Source organism: Rhinopithecus bieti, unplaced genomic scaffold, assembly GCF_001698545.2.
Source record: "Rhinopithecus bieti isolate Rb0 unplaced genomic scaffold, ASM169854v2 scaffold_6439, whole genome shotgun sequence".
In the NCBI taxonomy this organism is placed as follows: Eukaryota; Metazoa; Chordata; class Mammalia; order Primates; family Cercopithecidae; genus Rhinopithecus; species Rhinopithecus bieti.
The window spans coordinates 236752-257995 of NW_016805421.1; the positions used below are offsets into that span (position 1 = coordinate 236752).

The 21244-nt window shown below is 34.8% G+C and overlaps 1 protein-coding gene across 1 annotated transcript in view; it reads right to left on the reverse strand.

The window, feature by feature from the left end:
• The window catches only part of HSD17B4 (hydroxysteroid 17-beta dehydrogenase 4), a 96624-nt gene that overhangs the window by 56659 nt on the left and 18721 nt on the right, over positions 1 to 21244 (reverse strand). The window contains 7 exon segments of the mRNA XM_017872335.1: positions 367 to 458; positions 9418 to 9605; positions 10991 to 11075; positions 12620 to 12666; positions 12760 to 12781; positions 14016 to 14075; positions 14461 to 14568. Of these exon segments, the coding sequence (XP_017727824.1) occupies positions 367 to 458; positions 9418 to 9605; positions 10991 to 11075; positions 12620 to 12666; positions 12760 to 12781; positions 14016 to 14075; positions 14461 to 14568 (602 nt within the window).

Here is a 21244-nt window from a genome sequence, read left to right on the forward strand (position 1 = left end):
AGGAAGGTCAAATCAGCAATTCCCAGAATAAGAATTCAAAATCTGGCCTGGTTAACTCTAAACTCCAAGCTTCATCTTTCCACCTTATCATTCGGCTTCTTAAATAATGAAATTTCCCACATTTTGACTGAACACATCAAACCAGCCACATTTCCATTTGGTAGGAATGTTACAAATGTAGAACTAAGTAAAAACAGAATTTATAAAGTTGCTATTACTTTCCAAAAAATGGGTATTAGTCACCACTTTTAATTATAACATAGACACAATATTTAAAAATATACAAGTGATGTCCACTGGTGCAGATTTTTACAAATGTAAGCAACTGGAGAAAACTAATAAGAGAAAACAGGAAGGTGCAAATACCTCAAACAAGCCACCATTCTCCTCACAACTCTCGTGACAAAGCCAAAGGACAAGTGGTGCCACATACTCTGGCTTCAGAGCTTCCACGAGATCTGAAATAAAGAATATACACATATGTCACCAATCATTTTACTTTCTAATAATTTCTTACTTATAAAATTATAGGTAATTCAGAGACCTTTAAAATAAGAACAAAATTAGTATGTACATAACTAGTTTAACATTTAAGGCTTTGGGAAGAACTTTTTTTAATCTCAACTGAGCCATTTCTAAAGGGCTCTCAAGCTTCTAAAATTGTAAGTATCAGACACACCTTTCCAAGATGAGTAACATATCAATACTGTTCACAAGAAGAAAAGTTAGAACTGCCTAGACAAAGATTGGCGAGCAAAACTGTATTTAACATGAGAAACTTGGGTACCATTCATTCCCAAAATTATTCTATTTTCCCAGCTATTAACAAGAATCTAGAAAACCACAAAACAGCCTAGACCACTATAGTGGCAGAAAATGATTGAGAGTGCTGAATCCTAACCACTAGACCACCAGGGAAGGCAGATAATGATTGAAATAGACCTTGCAGACATCACTGATGAGGGCACAAAGTATAAGAACTACTTTCCCATTGCATATGTTACTTTTTTGACTTTTTAAAAATTAATGTATACTAGTTATACATATTCTGAAGGTACGTGTGATATTATGATGCCTTATACGATGTGTAATGACCAAATCAGGGTAACTGGGATATCCATCAACTCAAACATTTATCTTGTCTTTGGGTTAAGAACATTACAAATCTTCTCCTCTAGCTATTTTGAAATACACAATAAATTATAGTTAACTATAATTTCTCTATTGTTCTATCAAATACTAGAATTTATTCCTTCTATCTAACTTTACTTTGGTAGTCCTTAACCAACTTCTCTTTCCCATTGCACTTTCTGTGAGTACCTTGGTGAAGCAGAAAGGTGCTACATGAAGAACATGAAGAGTTGGATTCTAGTACTGAAGCTGCTATGCAAGCAACTTAAGAACGTGAGTCCATCATTCAACTTCCATTAGTAAGCTAGTAATTTAAATACTTCCACTTGCTATTCCACCAAGCTGTTCCACGGCTCAAATGAGATACAATTTGTATCTTACAATACCTTAAAAACCATAGAATTTTATCTAAAAGATCAAATAAATGCAAAAATTGTGAAATGACAAAATACAATTTTGTATTAATGTTAAAGTAAAAAAGATGGTGTATATAGTCCCTGTAAATTAAAAGTAGTTGCAAAATTCTTCGGTTTATAGCCTCTAAAAGCTCTCAAAGTACACAAGCATTCCAATGGCACCCTGTCTTCCATTTTTCATCATATGCATGAGGAAAAAACGAAAGGAAGACTCCAGCCATCTCAAATTGTACAATGAAATAAATTATTAACTTAAATACCCATTCATCTCAATACATAACATTGCTCACATTTCCCATATATCCATTGACAAAATTGAATGCTAAAGGATATTTATGTACAGGGATTTGGATATTTGAGTTGACTAACTTCAAACTGAATGCAAAATAAGCACATCTATAAAATGCAACAGAGTATCTATTACCTTAGGTGAGAAAAAAGAAAAGAACATAAGGCACATAGAAAAAAATAAGTCTGTCTTGCAGTTTACTTTATATATTATCACTAATAATATAAGCAAATATTCTTGCTTTCCAGTTCATTCTCAAACTCCTAGGTTAGCCAGCATCTATTGAACTCAGTTTTATAAATAAAAAACCAACCTCAAGAGACTAAATAAAAGATCAGAGAAGTTCCATAGCTATTAACATATAAAGTTACATGAAATCAAAAATAGAAATATTTACTTACTTAACCCAGTGTTTCTTCCACAATACTAGATGTCAGGATATCTAGCATTACAGTGAGCCAAGTACTCTTGAGGAATGTTTCTGCTTCCAGAAATGAGATTCTTTTAAAGCATTCATGAGATAAAAAAGGTATCCTCCAACCAGAAAAAAAAAAAAAAAAAAAAAATAGAAAAGAGTCCCTAGTGCCTGAGAATGATACAAATAACAGTACTGATACCTAGGTGCTCAGAGGTAGGCCAGCATCAAGATGGGGTCCTAAACCTAAACTGTTCTACACTGAACTTCAACTTTTAAGGAAGACTGGGCAGACCAAAATTGGCTATGCCTCCTGGTAACCAGCAGTAGCAAAGACAGATCCTCTCTGAAGAAAACATTGCCAATTTAGAACACAGAACAAACACGGAATAAGATCAGGTAAAGAGCTAGTAATTAGAAATCATGAAGGAAAGCCACTATGAGAAAAAGTTAAAGAAACAGCAGATTTAAACTACAATGGAATAGAAATCTTGGAATTTAAAATATATTATAAAGAAAAGTTAACTATTAATTAGCATTTGTACCCTTCCTGACTCAACGATTTTACTTCAAAGTACATATCCAAGAAAAGTTATTGTTCTTGTTATCCAGAACACATGTACAAGAATAAAAGCAAATTAATTAAAAAGCAACATATATGTTCATTAATAAGAATTAAATAAATTCACATAATAGTCTTACAGCAATAAAATTGAATGAGCCACAGCTATATATAAATCTTAGAGCCCTAAAATTGCCTGGAAAGACAAAGTACAATTCCCAAAATTTTTTTAAATGACAAATGTCAAAAGATCAAAACAAGAAAACCAAACAATAAAGTGTTTGTCCATGTAATTTTATTAAAAAAATTAAAGGTAAGTGAATGAATATTCTCTTTAAGTGATTACCGCTTGGGGAGGAAATGGGGTGAGGTAAAAGGTAACAAAATAGATACAAGCTATGGAAATGCTCCAGTTTGGGGGCCACATGACAGCATGTCATCAAGATGATCTTCAATGACTCCCATGTCCTTTAATTTATCCCTTGTTGTAGTCCTTTTTCACAGTGTACGAAGGCTAGTCTGTGTGATCAACAGGATAGGACAAACGTGATGGTACATCTCTTCTGAAATAGGTTATAAAAGACACTGCAGCTTCTGTCTTAGTGGCCCTCTCTTTCAAATCGTTAGCTCTGGGGAAAGCCAGCTGCCATGTCAAAAGCAGTCCTATGGAAAAGGCCACCTGGTGAGAAACTGAGGCCTCCTGACAACAGGTAGGAAGGAACAGAGGCCTCTTGGCAACTACCATGTGCACAAATGATCTTGGAAGTAAATCCTCCAAGCCAAGCTTTCAAATGACTACAGTGCCAGTAAACATCTTCATTAAAACCTCATTAAAGACCGAGAAGCAGAACCTCCTAGTTAGGCTAAATCCCTGACCCCAGAAATTGAGTGAGATAATAAATGTTTGCTGTTTTAATCCACTAAGTTTTAGAGTAGTTTACTACACAGCAGGAAATAACTAAAACAGCTTAGAAAGTTAGTTCCTGGATACTCATTATAGGGTTTTATTTTATTTCATGTAAGAAACATGTAAGTTATACACATTATTTTCATGTATCAAGTATATTTCAAAGGGGAAATGAAATAGCAAAATGTTTCCACACATTACTCATAATATCTGGTTCTTTAACAAATAATTTCTTTAATTGCCCATAAGGAAATATTTTAGAGGAAAAGAAAAGCTTCAGGTCAAAATAAATTTTCAGATATTCTAAACTATAAAGAGTAAGAAAAAAGCAGAATAAAAATAATGGAAACAATAGTCCCAAAATTAAAGGAAATTTTAAAATGATCTATAACTCTCTTACTTTGTGAAACAGAAAACAGATCCAGAAAGATTAAGTCATCTGTCTAAAGTAGACTTTATTTTCTAAACTTCTTTTACTAGAGCATGGTAGGCATAAAGGATTAAACATTTACTTAATGGTTTGGTGGTCCAGATCTGTTCAAATAAATGGCAGCATATTCCCAAAGAAAAACAAATTTAAAACCTAAAGTTTTAAGTACTTTCTTGAAAACGTACTGCTTCCCAAAGAGTCTAGAACCCACAGGAAAAAGTGACTAAAGGTAGAAATCTAACAAAGGGATGATCAGCACAAATTCTAACTAGTGATTTGTCTCTTGGTATGAAGCAGGGGGGTAGAAAGAAGGTACAAAGTTAGATGCAAGTTATTGGCAATGTTCCAATTCTTGGGTTGAGAAGTGAGTTCATGAATATTCGATACATTTTTATGCTTTACTTCTTGTATCTATAACCTATACTGTTTTGTGCCTATATAGTATCATACTTAAAAGGAAACAAAGTGTATATATTTCACATAACATGATTCTTTAACAAGAATTCCCTTGACACGACTATGAGAACATAAAGAGTTTTAAAGAATACGAGGCTTTAAAAATGGCTCTGCTGTCAAGGAAACGGGAAAAACATTAGATCTCAGGTCCAAATAGGTATTCTACACTAAAGAAAATTGGTTAGACACAGCTCTTGGCAAAGGCTGCAAAGTACTGCTGTAGTATTACAAATCCCAAGTTCTAAAATGAATGTTAGTTCAAATATGGAAAATAAATGGTACCGTATTTGTGTTCCATCAAGTAGCTAATTTTAAAATAATCCCATCAATTATTTTGTACCATTTCACAGAAGCTACCTTTAAAGTATTATGTAAATCTTCTTTTCAGAAATATATAAAACCAAGAGTACCAAAACTACAGTTCTCCATAGTCAACTAATATACATACATATGTAAAGAAAGGCAGGCTCTCAATTATCCACTTAAATTTTTAAAGAAAGTTGAAAGACTCACACTATCTCATTCCAAGACTTAATATAAAACTAGAATAATCAAAACATCATGATATTGCTGAAAGGACAGGCACACAGATCAACGGAATAGAACAGAGAAGCCAGAAATAGACCCAGGGGTAAGTATTCGATTGATTTTCCACAAAGGTGCAAAGACAACCCAAATCAAGAATGAGGAATAGTCTATAGAACAAAAGAACTAGATTCTTGAACAAACAAACAGCTTTTTTTCTTTTTAAGGCAGGGTCTCAGTCCATTACCCAGGCGGGAGCGCAGTGGTACAACCATAGCTCACTGCAGCCTCAAATTCCTAGGCTCAAGAATCCTTTCACCTTAGCCTTCCAAGTAGCTGTGACTACAGGCACAATCCACCCTGTCCAGGTTGACATTTTTTTAAAAAAGGGAAGATGAACTATTATGTGTTAAAGGAAACTTAAGAGCTATAACAACAAAAATGCCTGTGGACCTTGTTTGGATCCTTAGCGGAATAAACCAACTCTAAACATATCTCTTTCAAGACAACTAGAAAATTTTAATATGAATTTGGTATTAGGGGATATTAGCAAGTTATTTTGTTTGGTTATGATAATGGCATTGTGGTTACATGTCCATATCTGTTAGATATTCATTTCCAAGTGTTCATTAGGTGAAATACAATGTCTAGGATTTACTTTGAAATACTGCAGAAGAAAAGGGAGAAGGTGATCAAAAAATGAAACAAAATTGGCTGTTGACCATTTGCTGAAGCTGAATAATGGGTACAAATGGTTCTTAACTTTCTTTACTCTTATGTATATTGGAAAGCTACACAAAAAAGTCTTTTTTTACACAATAAACTATAACCATAAAAAGCATTTTTTTAAATTATGGAACATGAATAAGGTAAAATATAATGCAACCATTAAAAGATATCCTGCACTATTTTATTAAATGGGAAAATATTCATGATATGGGAAAAGAAAAGATAATAATAATTAGACTTCCAGTCTGCACTCCAACATAAAAAGAGCTTGGAAGTTGTTACTTCCATCCTCAAACCAAGATAAAAGCTTAACAAGCTAAAAATCAACAACTCTGCTTATCGGCACCAGAGAATTCAGGTCACAGGGCAAATCACCATCGGGAAAACTGAAGACACAGGCAAACGCAGAAAACCCAGCTTACTGGGAACAGAAGCCTCCAGGGCCCAAGCAGTTAGAACACTTAAACAGTAACTGACAAATTGCTAGAGGCTGAATGTGGACTTGTTTCATCTTAGGAGCGCCCAAACTTAGGAGGGGACTCCAATACTTCTGTAAGTTTTACCTCCAAAATTTCCCACCACATAGTGAAGATCAGAGAAAAATCCCCTCATGCTTTGGAGAAGAAAAGAGGAAAGAAACCATTGTGAAATACGCCCAGAGTATTCTGTTCTACTTAAGGCCTGCTCAAGAGACACTACTTTACTAGAGCCTTGTCTAACCTAGGGGAAGAGTGATTAGACAATTGGAACTTCTCTAGCTTTCCCATCTCAAATAAGGGAAGGAGAAGAAAAAAAGGCTAAAAAATTCTTCTGAAGGTACCAACCCAGGGCTCTGACCCACTAAAAAAAATGGAGATTTAATAATAAGAGTACACAACACTTCCCCTCCCCGATACCCTTCCATTCCGTCAACAGGGCTCCAGTATAGTAACAATTACAAGTGAGAGCTTCAAGATACAAACTCTATTTCTAAGGAAACTCAAAGACAACAGAGTATAAAAAAACAAGAAGAGAGAGGAAGCAGAGGCCTCTGATACCCATAGCTATAGTAAATAATACACACGGCCTAACTCCTAACGAGATAAACATAAAACCTCACACTAAAGGCCTATTAATCTCACTTGCTACTACTCAATAGCACTATTTTTTACTTTCAACAAAAAAACTGCAACCCATGTTAAAAGGCAAGAAAAAGCATAGGCTAAAGAGACAAACATTAGAACCTCATTCATATATGGCAGAGATTTGGAGATTAACAGCCAAGGAATTTAAAATAACTATGATTACTATGCTTAGGGCTCTAATGGAAAAAGTGAATAATACACAAGAACAGATGGTTACTTTAAGCTGAGAGATAAAACTCTAAAAAAGGATCAAAAGAAAATACTAGAAATCAAAACCATTGTACAAGAAATGAAGAAAGAATCAGTGAGCTTGAAGATATGTCAATATAAACTTCCTGAACGGAAACACAAAGAAGGAATGAGAAAAATGGAACAGAATAAATATCTAAGAACTGTGGGACAATTACAAAAGATACAATCTGCATACAACGAGAATCCGAGAAGAAGAAAAAGAGAATAAGCAGAAGAAATATTTGAAGGAATGATGGCTGAGAATTTTCCAAAATTAATGACAGGCATCTCAGAGGATAACAGGCAGCATAAATATCAAAAATCTCCACCTAAACACATCATACGCAAACTGTGGGAAACCAAAGATAAGGAGAAAATCTTGCAAGAAGCCAGAGGGGAAAAAAAACGCCTTACCTATAGAGGAATAAGGATAAGAATTATGTCACACTTCCTTTCTGAAACCACGTAACCAAGAGGAAAGTGATGTGAAATACAGGCATATCTCATTTTATTATATTCCACTCTATTGTGCTATGCAAATATTGTGTTTTTCAAACTGAAGGCTTGTGGCAACTCTACATGAAGCAAGTCTATCAGCGTCATTTTTCCAACAGCATGTGCTCGCTTCATTTATCCATATTGGCATTTTTTAATAACAAAGTGGTTTTTAATTAAGGCATGTATATAGTTTAGATCTACACATAATGCTCTTGCACATTTAATAAACTACAGTATACTGTAAACATAACTTTTACGTGCACTGAGAAAGCAAAAAATTGATATGACCTGTTTCATTGCAATCTTGGCTTTATTGTGGTGAGCTACAACCAAACCTGCAACATCTCCAAGATATGCCTGTATTTAAAACGTTGAAAGAAAAAAGCCACCAACCTAGAATTCTGTATCCAATGAACGTATCCTTCAAAAGTAAAGGAGATGAAGAGAACACAAAGACAAGCCACAGACTGAAAAAAAAATTTCTAAAACATGTATCTGATAAAGGACTTGTTTCTAAAATATACAAAGAACCCTTAACATTCAAGAAAACAAACAATCCAATTTAAAAATGAGTGAAAGATGTGAAAAGACGTCTCAACAAAAAAGACAAATAAATGCCAAATAAGCATAGGAAAAAAATGCTCTATACCATACGTCACTAGGTAAGTGCAAATTAAAACAATAAGATATCACTACATATCTATTAGAAAACCTAAAATCCAAAGTACTGACAACAAAAAATGCTGGCGAGGATGTGGAGCAACAAGAACTCTCATTAATTGCTGGTGAGAATGCAAAATGATACAATCATTTTGGAAGACAGTTTAGCAATCTCTTACAAAGCTAAACCTAGTCTTATCATAGCATCCAGCAATCACACTCCATGGTATGTGCCCAAATGACTTAAAACTTATGTCTACACAAAACCTGCACATGAATGTTTATGGCAGCTTTATTAATAAGTGCCAAAAACTGGAAGCAATCGAGATCTCCCTCAATAGGTGTATGAATAAGCAAATTGTAGTACATTCATACCATGGAATATTACTGAACAATAAGAAGTGAGCTTCAATCCCTGAGAATTCAGGAAGAAAAGGGGAGAGAGAAACAGGTGAAGCACAGGGGATTTTTAGGGAAGTAAAACTGTTCTGTATGACACTGTAACAGTGGATACATAACTTTATGCATTTGTCAAAACCCATACAATTGTACAACACAAAGGGTGAATCCCAGTGTAAATGATGAACTTTAGCTTATCATAATGGTTCCATACTGGTTCATCAATTGTAATAAATATACCACTCTGACCAAAGATGTTAATAGCAAGGGAAACTGTGGGAGGTAAAGTATATAAGAATTCTCTGTACAATTTTTCTGTAAATCTAGAACTGCTCTAAAAAATAATCTATTTTTACAATAATTATTATGAAACAGGAAGAATATTACCCCATTCTGTAAAAAAAAAAGACTATACAGAGAAAAAAAACGAAAGTTTTTATCAATGTGGTGGAATTATGGGTCATTTTTTATTTTTTCCTTTGTGCTTTTCTAAATTTTCCACAATGAACACAATTTACACATAATGCTTTTGAAATTGAAAAAAATAATAATTTTTAAGTATTCAGAAAATTAAATACTTTGGCAAAGCTCACTCCACATAGATTTGTAAGAACAGCACTGAAAAATATATGCTTGCTTACTAACCTTCAGGCAAAACTGTCTGAGTCATCCGTGATCCAGCATTAGGAGCAATGGTGTTACAATGAATGTTGCTTTTTCTGCCTTCAATTGCAAGAGAATTTGCAAGGCCCAGAAGACCCAACTTTGCAGCACTATAATTTGCCTGGCCAAAGTTGCCATATATTCCTGAAGCTGATGAAGTCATAATAATTCTAAAAAGAAAATCAATCTCTTAATATCATCTTTTCCATAATTTGATAACGTTGCAACTCTAATTCTGTTTTGGTACTATTGCACCTATCAAAAGCAACTATGTATACTGTCATTAGCTTCCTACAATCATGATTCATGTATCTAAAATAATATTAATATATAAGTAATCTCTCAAAATTCAACTACAAGATTTAACTGTTTTAAAAAGATTTTCTGGCCAGAACCAAATGATCTTACACTTACACTTAAATGTAAGAATGTATATTCATTATCTATCAAAAACAACAATAAATATTTACAACCATAAAATAACCTGGTAATATACAACTTAAAATTTTAGCAAGAAATATTAAATCGAACAGTTCTAATTTTTCAGTCCTCATCACTTTGCCTCTCTCCCTTTCTGAATAATATTAAATGCCTCGTTAAAACAATCATCTCAAAATCTGACCCAACCTCACTAACTCTACTTAGGCTAAGTAAAATAAATCATGTCATTTATTCTCAGAAACTGTCAGGACCAGGATAAACTAGAAATCTCCAACAAAAACAGGCATCACAAGCAATTTGCTTCTATTAGGTATGTATGAGCACTAAATTAAGAGGAATGACCTCAACACTAGACTGCAAAAGAGAACATGGATTAAGTGTACTAGCACTGCCACAATAAGTTACTTATCTAGGAGGAATCATGAGAGGTCCTACAATTCTTAAAGAGTTGATAAAGACTAACTCATGTCTGACTACTACCAGCCAGCAGGAAATAGCCATTCATCTCTCCCCAGTTGGGAAGACATGAAATAATATTCACGTTACAGAATAAGGTACAGCTGAATCCTCAATGTGTGTACTACCTTCTAAAATGCCAGAAACTAAGGCAGGAAGATCACTTGGGCCCAAGAGTTTGAGACCAGCCTGGGCAACAAAATGAGACACCATCTCTACCAAAAAATTAAAAGCTTAGCCAGGTGTGGTGGCACATACCTGCAGTCCCAGCTACTTGGGAGGCTGAGGTGGGAGGACTGCTTGAGTCCAGGAGGTAAGGCTGCAGTGAGCCATGTTCATGCCACTGTACTCCAGCCTGGGCAAGAATGAAACCATGTCTCAAAATAAAATAAAAGTTGCCAGAGAACAGCAAGAAAATCTTTAATAACAAAAAGAGGTAAAAAATAAATATAAAACTGTCCAGCTCAGCCAATCTGTGACTAAGTGATACCAATTTAATGAGGGTATGTGTCAAAACTATATGTTAAAAGCCGTATCTAAAGATGCTTTCCTCAATATCATAAATCATTTCACAACACTTCACATAATCTCTCCCTGTACACAAGAACCACCAGACACAACATCTTCAATCCCCCTTGACAACCACATGCAACTCTACCTTCCATATTTCTGTTTCTTCATGTGATCCCATGCTGCCCGTGTCACTTGGAATGAGCCCCGCAAATGAACTCTGTGGATTATATCTAAAACAATAAATTATTTTTATTGAATATTTTGTAAAAACTTAGACAAGCATGTCTGAGAATCAACATAAGCAATGTTGTATTTATATAAAGATGTTCATTTTATACCTAATGTATAAAATCACCTACTGTCACACCCCAATGAGTATTTTGCCTTCGTTCCAGTTATGCTACTAATCAATAGTTCACACCTAGAACTACAACAGCTTTCCTCATAATTTGTAAAATTAATGTAACACCTATATACATCTAAATATAATGCTACGCCCTTAATTTATGCCAACTTTATATAAAAATTTGCTAATATAAAATCCAAGATTTTTACAAATATAACTGGCACTCAACACTAACATCAGTTAAAGCATAATCATAAACCACATAGCTCATTAAGAAATATTTACAAAATACTCACTAGATCCCTATTGTTACCGTTTGCAAATGAGTAAATTAGTGAAAGAGAGGCCTGTTTTCACAGATTTCAATCTAATGAAGACCACTTACGAAACATTCAGACAGACAACTCTAGATTTTAACTGTCAAATTTTTTAAGCATTCTTAATTTTGTTAAAACAAATGTTTTCCTGTGTATATTAGAAGAATGTAAGAGTGAAAAAAGGAACTAAAAAAAAAGAAAGAGAGAAGGGTCGTCAGGAGTAGTGGGCTTAGCAGGATGGCATCAGAGAAGGAGATACCTCAGTCCCATCGCAGCACCAAGAAAAGCACCAACAGAGGCCCCCTTTGGCAGCAAATCCTATCTTTCTTAGCTTCTTTTTTATCCCAGTTGTTACAAAGGAAGCAGAAACTAAAAGCTCTTCTTAGCTTAATTCTAAATCAAAGATATTAGTTCTTCTTTCAAAAGACAGTCAGGCAATATTCCCCCAAAACACATTCTATAAACAATGATATAACTGTTTCACCTCAGTTGCCATGCCTCCTACTGTCTCAGCCACCACTCTTCATTTTAGTTCTGATGGCCAATGGAAGTAAGAACAAAGAAGAGCAAAAGAAAAAAAAAAACTCTTAACTGTGATTTGTTCATTATCTAAACTCAATCTTTCCAATTCAGACAGAATGGAAAACTTTCCTATTTACTAGAAGCTTCAAAATTATATCCAGGTTTTGTCCTAACCTGTTCTAAGATCGCCATCATTTTTAGTACACTAGACTCCCTTACATATCCTGCTCCTGCTCTTAAGAAAGATTCACACAGCTGGATAAGCACATTAAAGGCTGTTAGAGTTAATACAGCTAGAAAATGCTGACAACCTCTTAAGGAGAAAGAAAAGAGAGAGGGAAACCTGAAGACATAAAATCCTTTTAGACAACTTCTAAACAAATGATTTAACATTTTTTAAACATATTAAATGTTTTCTAAAAGAGGCTACTTCTAACTATTTATTGTTTTTAGTACACAGTTTACTCATCATATATACTAGCAGCAAAAGTAGGCAGAAGCAGGTTTTCCTTAAATGTATAAATTTATCAAATATTAAAAGGCTAAATGGATAAGTATGTTCCACAGAGACATATTAAAATCAACTTACCCCAGTCTTCATCACTTATCCTAGCAAAGGAACGATCCCTCAGAATTCTAAAAAATCAATGTTGTATAGGGTAAGAAGAGGAAAGTTATATTTTTTTTTAAATTATATGACATCACTAAAAATGAAAAAGAAATACTCACCCAGCATTGTTGACCACAACATCTACAATATAAAAAGATCCAAGTCACATATAAAAGCAAGCATAGTAGTTTGCATTTGCTTACAACTCACATTTCTCTCCAAACTGGCTTTTTTAACCATGAAAAAGTAAATATAATAGGTAAAGAGTGCTATTAAAACAAAAGTCTATACCTACATCAAAAAAATTGACTCACAAAAGCCTAAGTATCACATTACATCAAGCACCTTCCTCTCAAACTAATACCTATAAATTTTCCCACCTCTCTATCAAACTTCTATCCACTTATTTATAGAATTAGCCACTGTACAACTCTTAGGTTCTAAGGAATCAGAATCATAAGCCATTCTACACTTAACCTCAGAATTCACTTAGCAAGTTAAAGTTAGATTTTTTCCTTGCCACTCAAAAGTAAAAGGCCCAAAAAGAAAACCATTAGAGTTACAAACTGATGCCTTATCTTGATACATAATTATTTTCTCACTGTGAAAGAAAATAATTACGTTTTAAGGTTCAGCCCTCTTGTGGCTATTTTCACCCTATGGTTTCATATTTTTGTGGTTTCTATCCCTGTCAGATGATATGTGAACATGGTTCTTATGAGTTCCATCAAACAGAATAAGAAAAATAAATGTGACAGACCAAACAAGTAGGGGAGAGCACACTCAATTAAGAATAAGTAATGTTTTTCAGATTGTAAACATGCTGGGCTTATCTTCTGTGATGTCTCCATCTAGCAGTTAAATAATCTATTAAGGGTATGTGGGACTAAACTGGGAAGATTAGCTAGAGAAATGACAGACTAAACAATTTATTTCAAATACTTCTTAAAATTAAGATTTTATTACAGAGAAATCACCTTAAGTAATTTGCAAGATATTGGATCATTTTAATCCAAATTATTATAATTATCCAAAAGAATCCACTGGGTCCTCTATTGGTTTATTGGTTTATTTTTTATCTTATAAACATCTTTGAGGTTTAACTGAATTATTTAAAAAAGGGCACTGAGTAAATACTTATAAGTTTTTTAAAGCACTTAAGGTGCAAAAAAACAAACTCAACACTATAGCCATAAAATTGCCACCTCAATGAAGCCCTTTATGAAATAAGTAAAATAATTAACTTATAAATCAAATTTTAAAATGTGATTATGAGGAAAGAGGTATCTGTTTAGTAAATAAAAGTCAACTTAAAAATATTTTATTAGGAAGGTAGAAGTTGCTCCATAAGAGCCATAACACAAAGAAACATCACCTATTCTTCCAAAAGCATCCAGTGCTGTCTTCACAACCTTCTCTCCTTCTTCCACTGAATCTGAGGGAAATGAAAATTTGTATGAAATTTCAGCAACCTCCCTTCCAAAGGACTTCTAAATTCTGTGGGTCAGAGTACACGACAGATACTATTCACCCAACAGAACTTAGAAGAACATATCCATATCTACAATGATTTATTAATTGTATCATGTGCTCACTAAGAAAAACAGTAAACAACAGAACAAAGGTTAGAACCATGAAATAGTCTACATCAAAAGTGTTAAAAATTCTCCCATATATAAAATATGTAGTCAGAGCATTTTGGCAGACTTAGAAAATCATAATTATACTGGAATACCGAGATATTTGCTCAAAGATTATTAATGTGGCAAACAGCATTAGTTGAAGGAAAATAAACAGGATAGTTCTCGCAAATACCATACCATAGCTGGCCACTGCTTTTCCACCTCTCCTTCTTATTTCTTCAACAACCTTATCAGCAGCTAAGGAGCCTCTACCAACTCCTTTGAAGTCCCCTCCCAAATCATTCACTGTAATGCAAAAACAAGCAAACAACAATTAATTATTCTAGACTTTCAGTGTGTGTGTGTGTGTGTGCGTGTGTTGAAAATGAAATTCTAATTACTAGCACTTCTCTTCAGTCATCTGCCCAATTCCTTCCTACCCTATCCCATCTTACTAAACACACCACAGGCATTTTCAAAACATTCCTCTTCATTTTTGAATACAGACATAAAGAAACAGCAAAAATATTTAAACACGAGTTCTTCTCACAACATTTTTAACTATGCAGTGTGTTTCCTCTTTCAAAAACTAAAAAAGCCTGGGCATGGTGGCTTATACCTGTAATTCCAGCACTTTGGAAGGCTAAGGTGGGAGGACTGCTTGCGCTTAGGCGTCCAAGACCACCAGCCTGGGCAACATAGCAAGATTTCATCTCTACTAAAAACCAAAAAAATTAGCTGGGCATTATGGCATGTAGCTGTAGTCCCAGCTACTTGGGAGGCTGAGGTGGGAGGATTGCTTGAACCTGGGAAATCAATGCTGCAGTGAGTTATGATCATGCCACTGCACTCCAGCCTGGGCAACAGAGCAAGATTCTATCCAGAAAAAAAAAAAGGAGCAGGGAAGAAAAGTTAAAAAAAAAAAAAAGATTCAACCCACTTTTCAGCAAAAGAAAAGAAAAAATGTGAAAATCACTTTAAGATTAAATACACGGGAAAACAAAACTACCATAAAATCGATCAATCCAAATTCCACGACTTTATCCAAAACAACTGAAATCAGAAGAAAAACTGACTTGAAATTCTCTCCAAATGTCAAAGGATATTAGCACCCCAATGTTCAATGCAACACAATTCACAATAGCTAAGATGTGGAAACAACCCAAATGTCCGTGGATAGATGAATGAATAAAGAAAACGGGGTATATACATGCAATGGAATAGTATTCTGCATTAAAAAGAATAAAATACTGCAATATGTGATAATATGAATAAATTCTGAAGACACTATGTTAAAAGAAATAAGTGAGTCACAAAAGGACAAATACTGGCATGATTCCACTTATGTGGGGTATCTAAAATATCAAACTCATTGCATCAGAAAATAGAACGATGGTTGCCAGGAACTAGGGAGATGCTGGAAATGGAGAGTTGCTAACCAATGGGTATAAAGTTTCAATTACATTGGGCTGGGTGTGGTGGCTCACGCGTGTAATCCCAACACTTTGGGAGGCTGAGGTGGGGGATCACCTGAGGTCAGGAGTTCAAGACCAACCTGGCCAACATGGTGAAACCCCGTCTCTACTAAAAATACAAAAATTAGCTGGGCGTGATGATGCACACCTGCAATCCCAGCTACTCAGGAGGCTGAGGCAGAAGAATCGCTTGAACCCAGAAGGCAAAGGTTGCAGTGAGCTGAGATCACGCCACTGCACTCCAGCCTGGACAGCAGAGTAGAAACTCTGTCTTAAGAAAAAAAAAAAAAAGTTTCAATCATGCAAGATAAATAAGTTCTAGAGATCGGCTATACAACACACCTATAACAATACTATACTGTACACTTAAAACCTTGTGAAAAGGATAGATCTCGGAAGTATTCTTACCACAATAAAAAAGTTTTTAAAGATTAAGCATACAATGTTGAAATATCTTCTCCATAAGAAAGTCTTTATGTATAAGAATGGTGATTTTAAAAGCAACAGGCATGAGCTTAAAATATTAAAAAATAGTATTTTAAGTTTTTACGACATACACAGTGTCTAAAATGAAAGAAATAAAAACTATTTATCAAAAGAGGTCAAAAATTACATACAGAACCAGTACATGTTTAGTCACTAATTTATACCATAACTCCATGTTCGTATGTTTAACACCTGATCACACTTACCATATAACATCTCCCTATATCCAAGTATATATTTACAAACATTGAGCATTTACTACTTGCAAGAAAATCTACAGAGGAACACACAAATGTGTAAGAATGGTGTTTGCCCTCAAAGAGTGTATTATTTATTGGAAGTTAAGTATGTGATGGCGACAGTAATACACAGATTTTAGCATAAAGCATATATCCAAGCCAACATAATCAAACAAGAATAAATGACAAAGTTAATTTACACAATAATTTATGAAAAAATTTACAAAATAACATGCAAAAACTAATAAAAAGATACACAGATAAAAGCCAAATAACTTGGAAAAACAGAACTTAAGAGAATTATTTGAAAATAACTTGGAAAAACAGAACTTAAGAGAATTATTTGAAACAAAGATTCTGCATTGTGAAATGATCTTCTCCATAGGGTTACTGCATAGATTTTGAAAACTATATCAATAAAAAAGTTACTAATTAATAAATAGCAGAATGGTATACATGAAAATGTAATAGTTATGATTAACACAATTTTTTTGAAACAAGATTTTTTTTTCTTCTGAAAAAATTGCTCTTTTTAAAACGAGTGAGGGTTGACAGTGGAATTGGATAAATAGGTAATGGGATAATATGGAGAAAAAGCCAATGCCTGAAATCAGCTAAGGCATATATATATTTTCACTTAACTTTTTGAAAACAGGAAATTAGTTTTCAAAATGTGGACTGAGATTTTTTTCTGACAGTATAATATGATGTCTTATGGCAAATAAAATGTTACAAAGACACAAAATAATAGAAAGAGGCTTATATTACCCCTTAACAGACAGAAAAAAGTGTTAAGATTCTCAAAAGACTGAATTCTTATTAACTGTTCATTTCAATGCAGTTATTCAAACGACAGGAAACAACCAGTTAAAAAATATCAAGATTTTAAGACGGCTAACAGTCTTTTATGACCCTTTTTAAGCACAAGAAAGTTCAAAAGCAAGTTAGAATATGTGATACTTAAGTGAAGAAAGCATTGTTTGATTGTGCAATGAAACACTACCCCCAAGTGGAAATTTTACAAAGCACAACCAGGCAGGCAAGCACCGAAAGTTGGATAAATAATTTATTGAGATCAATCACGGGCAGTTAAATAATATTGGGGTAAATTTATCTCAAACAAATCTCCACATTAGAGACCACTAAATTGACACTGACCCATTCAGCAATCCCACTATCACCAGAGCAAAATCACAGAAATTAAAAACTCAACTAGAAAAACACTGGTGAGACGTCATCAAGATGGCCGACTAGAGGTGCCCAATCCTTGTCTCCTCTGCAAAGAAGGACCAAAGCAACAAATGACAGCGCTTCAGGTAGAATGTCTAAGGGAGAACATGACCATTCAGCAAGGAAGTGACAAAAAGCCTTCTGAGGCACAGAAACTCGGCATGGCAGCTTAGAGGGGGATGAAGCCTCCAGACGTAATCAGCTTACTGCTGACAGGGACTTCCTATTGTGGGTAAAAGGTGAAGTGGGAGATACCTAAGTGTCACCATTACCATCACAAACACCTGCAATCTTAACTACCGCAGAGTTCCACAGTTCTCACAGACCCTGAGCTCAGTATAGCCACCTTCCTGGAGTATAGACAGCTGAATTGCTCCTGAAAAGGAACACAAGCTGAGTCCTCCCCATCCCATGAGACCCAAGCTGTTACAGTATGACCCCATTTTAGGAATGGAACCACTGCTGGTGTGCATTCTGACCTGGAGGCCAATAACCCAAACATCTCCACATCCTAGGGGTGCCATCTGTCATCATCCCACCATGTCCACACAGAAGGCTGCAGGATCATAACCCCAGCTAGTTTCAGTGGTACCACTATGACCTTAGTCCATGTAGCACTCTACACTCCAAAAACAAAAACAAATATTCAAGTACAATGGGGACACTGCCACCGGGAAGAGAAGGCTGACATATGCATTCCCCAGAGACTGAGAATTAGCCTGGCCAGCATCTATCGCCTCAAGCAACCATGATCTATCTAGCAGTAGAGAGCAACCATGTGCCACATAAGCCCCATATGGACCAAGACAACTGACCCCACCAGCAACCCCTCCCCCTCCCATGGAGGATCTACCATGCACCATGCTCACTCACCAGGGACTGAGAACTAACCCATCTGGTAATCCCTCTTCCCAGCAAAACCGTGCCACTGTCTCCACAAACACCAAAGTCAAGGCCACTGAGGCACATACAGACATTGCTGATGCTGACTGCAGCCAAAAAAATCACAAGGCAATTATACTTCTGTGCCCAACCAGAAGCTAAACCAAACACCCAACCCAACTGATACATAGAGAAAAAAGTCTTTCCCTACAAAAGTTACTTCATAAAAATGGAAGATATGACTGTTCTGCTAGACACACAAATATCAATGTAGGAACAAAAGAAATATGGAAAAACAGGCCAGGTGAGGTGGCTCACGCCTGCAATCCCAGCACTTTGGGAGGCTGAGGCAGGTGGATCACTTCAGGTCAAGAGTTCGAGACCGGTATGGCCAACATGATGAAACTCCATTTCTACCAAAAATAACAAAAATTAGCCAGGCGTGGTGGTGGGCACCTGTAGTCCCAACTACTAAGGAGGCTGAGGCAGAAGAATCGCTTGAACCGGGAGGCAGAGGTTAGTGAGCTGAGATAGCACCACTACACTCCAGCCTGGGCAACAGAGTGAGACCCTGTCTCCAGGTGAATAAATTTTAAAAAATAAATAAATAGATACCTTTATTTAAACTTTTTTTTTTTAAGTTAAAAAAAAAAGAAACATGGAAAAACAAGGAAACATGACGCCTCCAAAGAAACACAACTCTCCAGTAACAAACTTAAATAGAAGAAAATCTACAAAATGCCTTAAAGGTAATTCAAAATGATGATCTTAAGGAAATCTAGTGGGATACAAGAAAATATAAATGGATAATACAAGAAAATCAGAAAAACAATTAATGATCTAAATGAGAAATTCAACAAAAAGATATATATATCATTTAAAAAAAACAGAGCTTAAGAACTCAATGAATAAAGTGTGATGATTGTTCATACTTATGTGTAAGATGTGCCTCCCTCAAACTTTGTCCTGAAACAATCACATTGCCCATCTGATAGGAAAAAGAAAAAAGAAAAAACAAGAATTCAATGAATGAAATTTAAAAATACAATTGAAAGCTTCAACAACAGACTACATCAAGCAAAAGAAAGCGTATTTAAACTCAAAGTCAGGTCTTTTGAAATAACCCAGTCAGACCAAAAAAAAAAAAAAAAAAAAAGGAAAGAGAAAACATCATAAAGAATGAAGAAACCTATGGTACTAATGGGACACCATTAAGTAAACAAATTTTTACATATTGAGAGTTACAGAAGGAGTGAAGTTGGGCATAGAAAACATTTTAGCTGAAAACTCCCCAAGTCCTGAAAGAAAGATGGACATCCACATCCAGGAAACTCAAAGGTCTTCAAATGTATTCAACCCAAAAATGTCCTCTCCAAAGCACATTCTCGTAAAACTGTCAAAAGTCAAAGACAAAAGAGAATATTAAAAACAGCAAGAAAAAGCATCAAGTCATGTATAAGGGAATCCCTATTAGACTAAAAGCAGATTTATCTGCAGAAACATTATAAGCCAGGACAGAAGGGAATGATAACATTCAAAAATGCTGAAAGAAAAAAAAAAAAAGACCTACCAGCCAAGAATACAACTCCAGCAAGCTATCCTTCAGAAATAAAGGAAAACAGTCTTTCCCAGACAAGAAAAGCTGAGAGACTTTATCACCACTAGACTAGTCTTAGAAGAAATGCTTATGGGAGTCCTACATCTGGAAGTGAAAGGAAGAACTATCATCATGAAAACATATGAAAGCTTAAAATTCACTGGCAGAGCAGATACACAAATGAGAAAGAGAAAAGAATCCAATTTTATCACTACAAAAAAAACACCAAACTGAAGAGACAGAAAATAAAAGATAAAGAAAGGAACAAAGAACATAAAAAAAAAAAAATTAACAAAATGACAGAAGTTCTTACCTATTTATCTTGAATATAAATGAATTAAATTTCCCAGTTAAAAGATAGAGATTGGCTGGATAGATTTTTTTAAATACTCAACTATATGCTACCTACAAGAAACTCACTTTACCCGTAAAGACACACATAGACTGAAAACAAAAGGATAGAAAAAGATATTCTACACAAATAGAAACCAAAAATAAGCAGGATAACTACATTCACAACTCAGCATATACAAGGCATTTGTTCCAGGATGCTCCATGTGCACCAAAATCTGTGTATACTCAAGTCCTGAAGTTGGCCCTGTGAAACCTATGTATACAAAAAGTAGGCCCTCCATATATGCAAATTTCACATCCTATGAATATCGTGTTTTCTATTGATATGTGGTTTTTAAAGTATAAATGTATAAGTGAACCTGCACATTTCAAACCTATGTTGTTCAAGAGTCAACTATATACATCAGATATAATAGACTTTAAGTCAAAAACAGTGCAAAGAGAAAAAACAAGGTCATTATATAAAGATAAAGGTATCATTTCAACAAGAGGACATAACAGTTGTAAATATATATGCACCCAACACTGGAACACCCAGATATATAAAGCAAATGCTACCAGATCTAATGAGAAAGATGGACTTCAATATAATAATAGTTGGGGACTTCAATACCTCACTCGTGGCACTGGGAAGATCAACAAGAAAGAAAACCAACACAGAAACTTTGGACTTAAACTGCTCTATAAACAAAATGGACCAAAAAGACCACTGCTCTAGA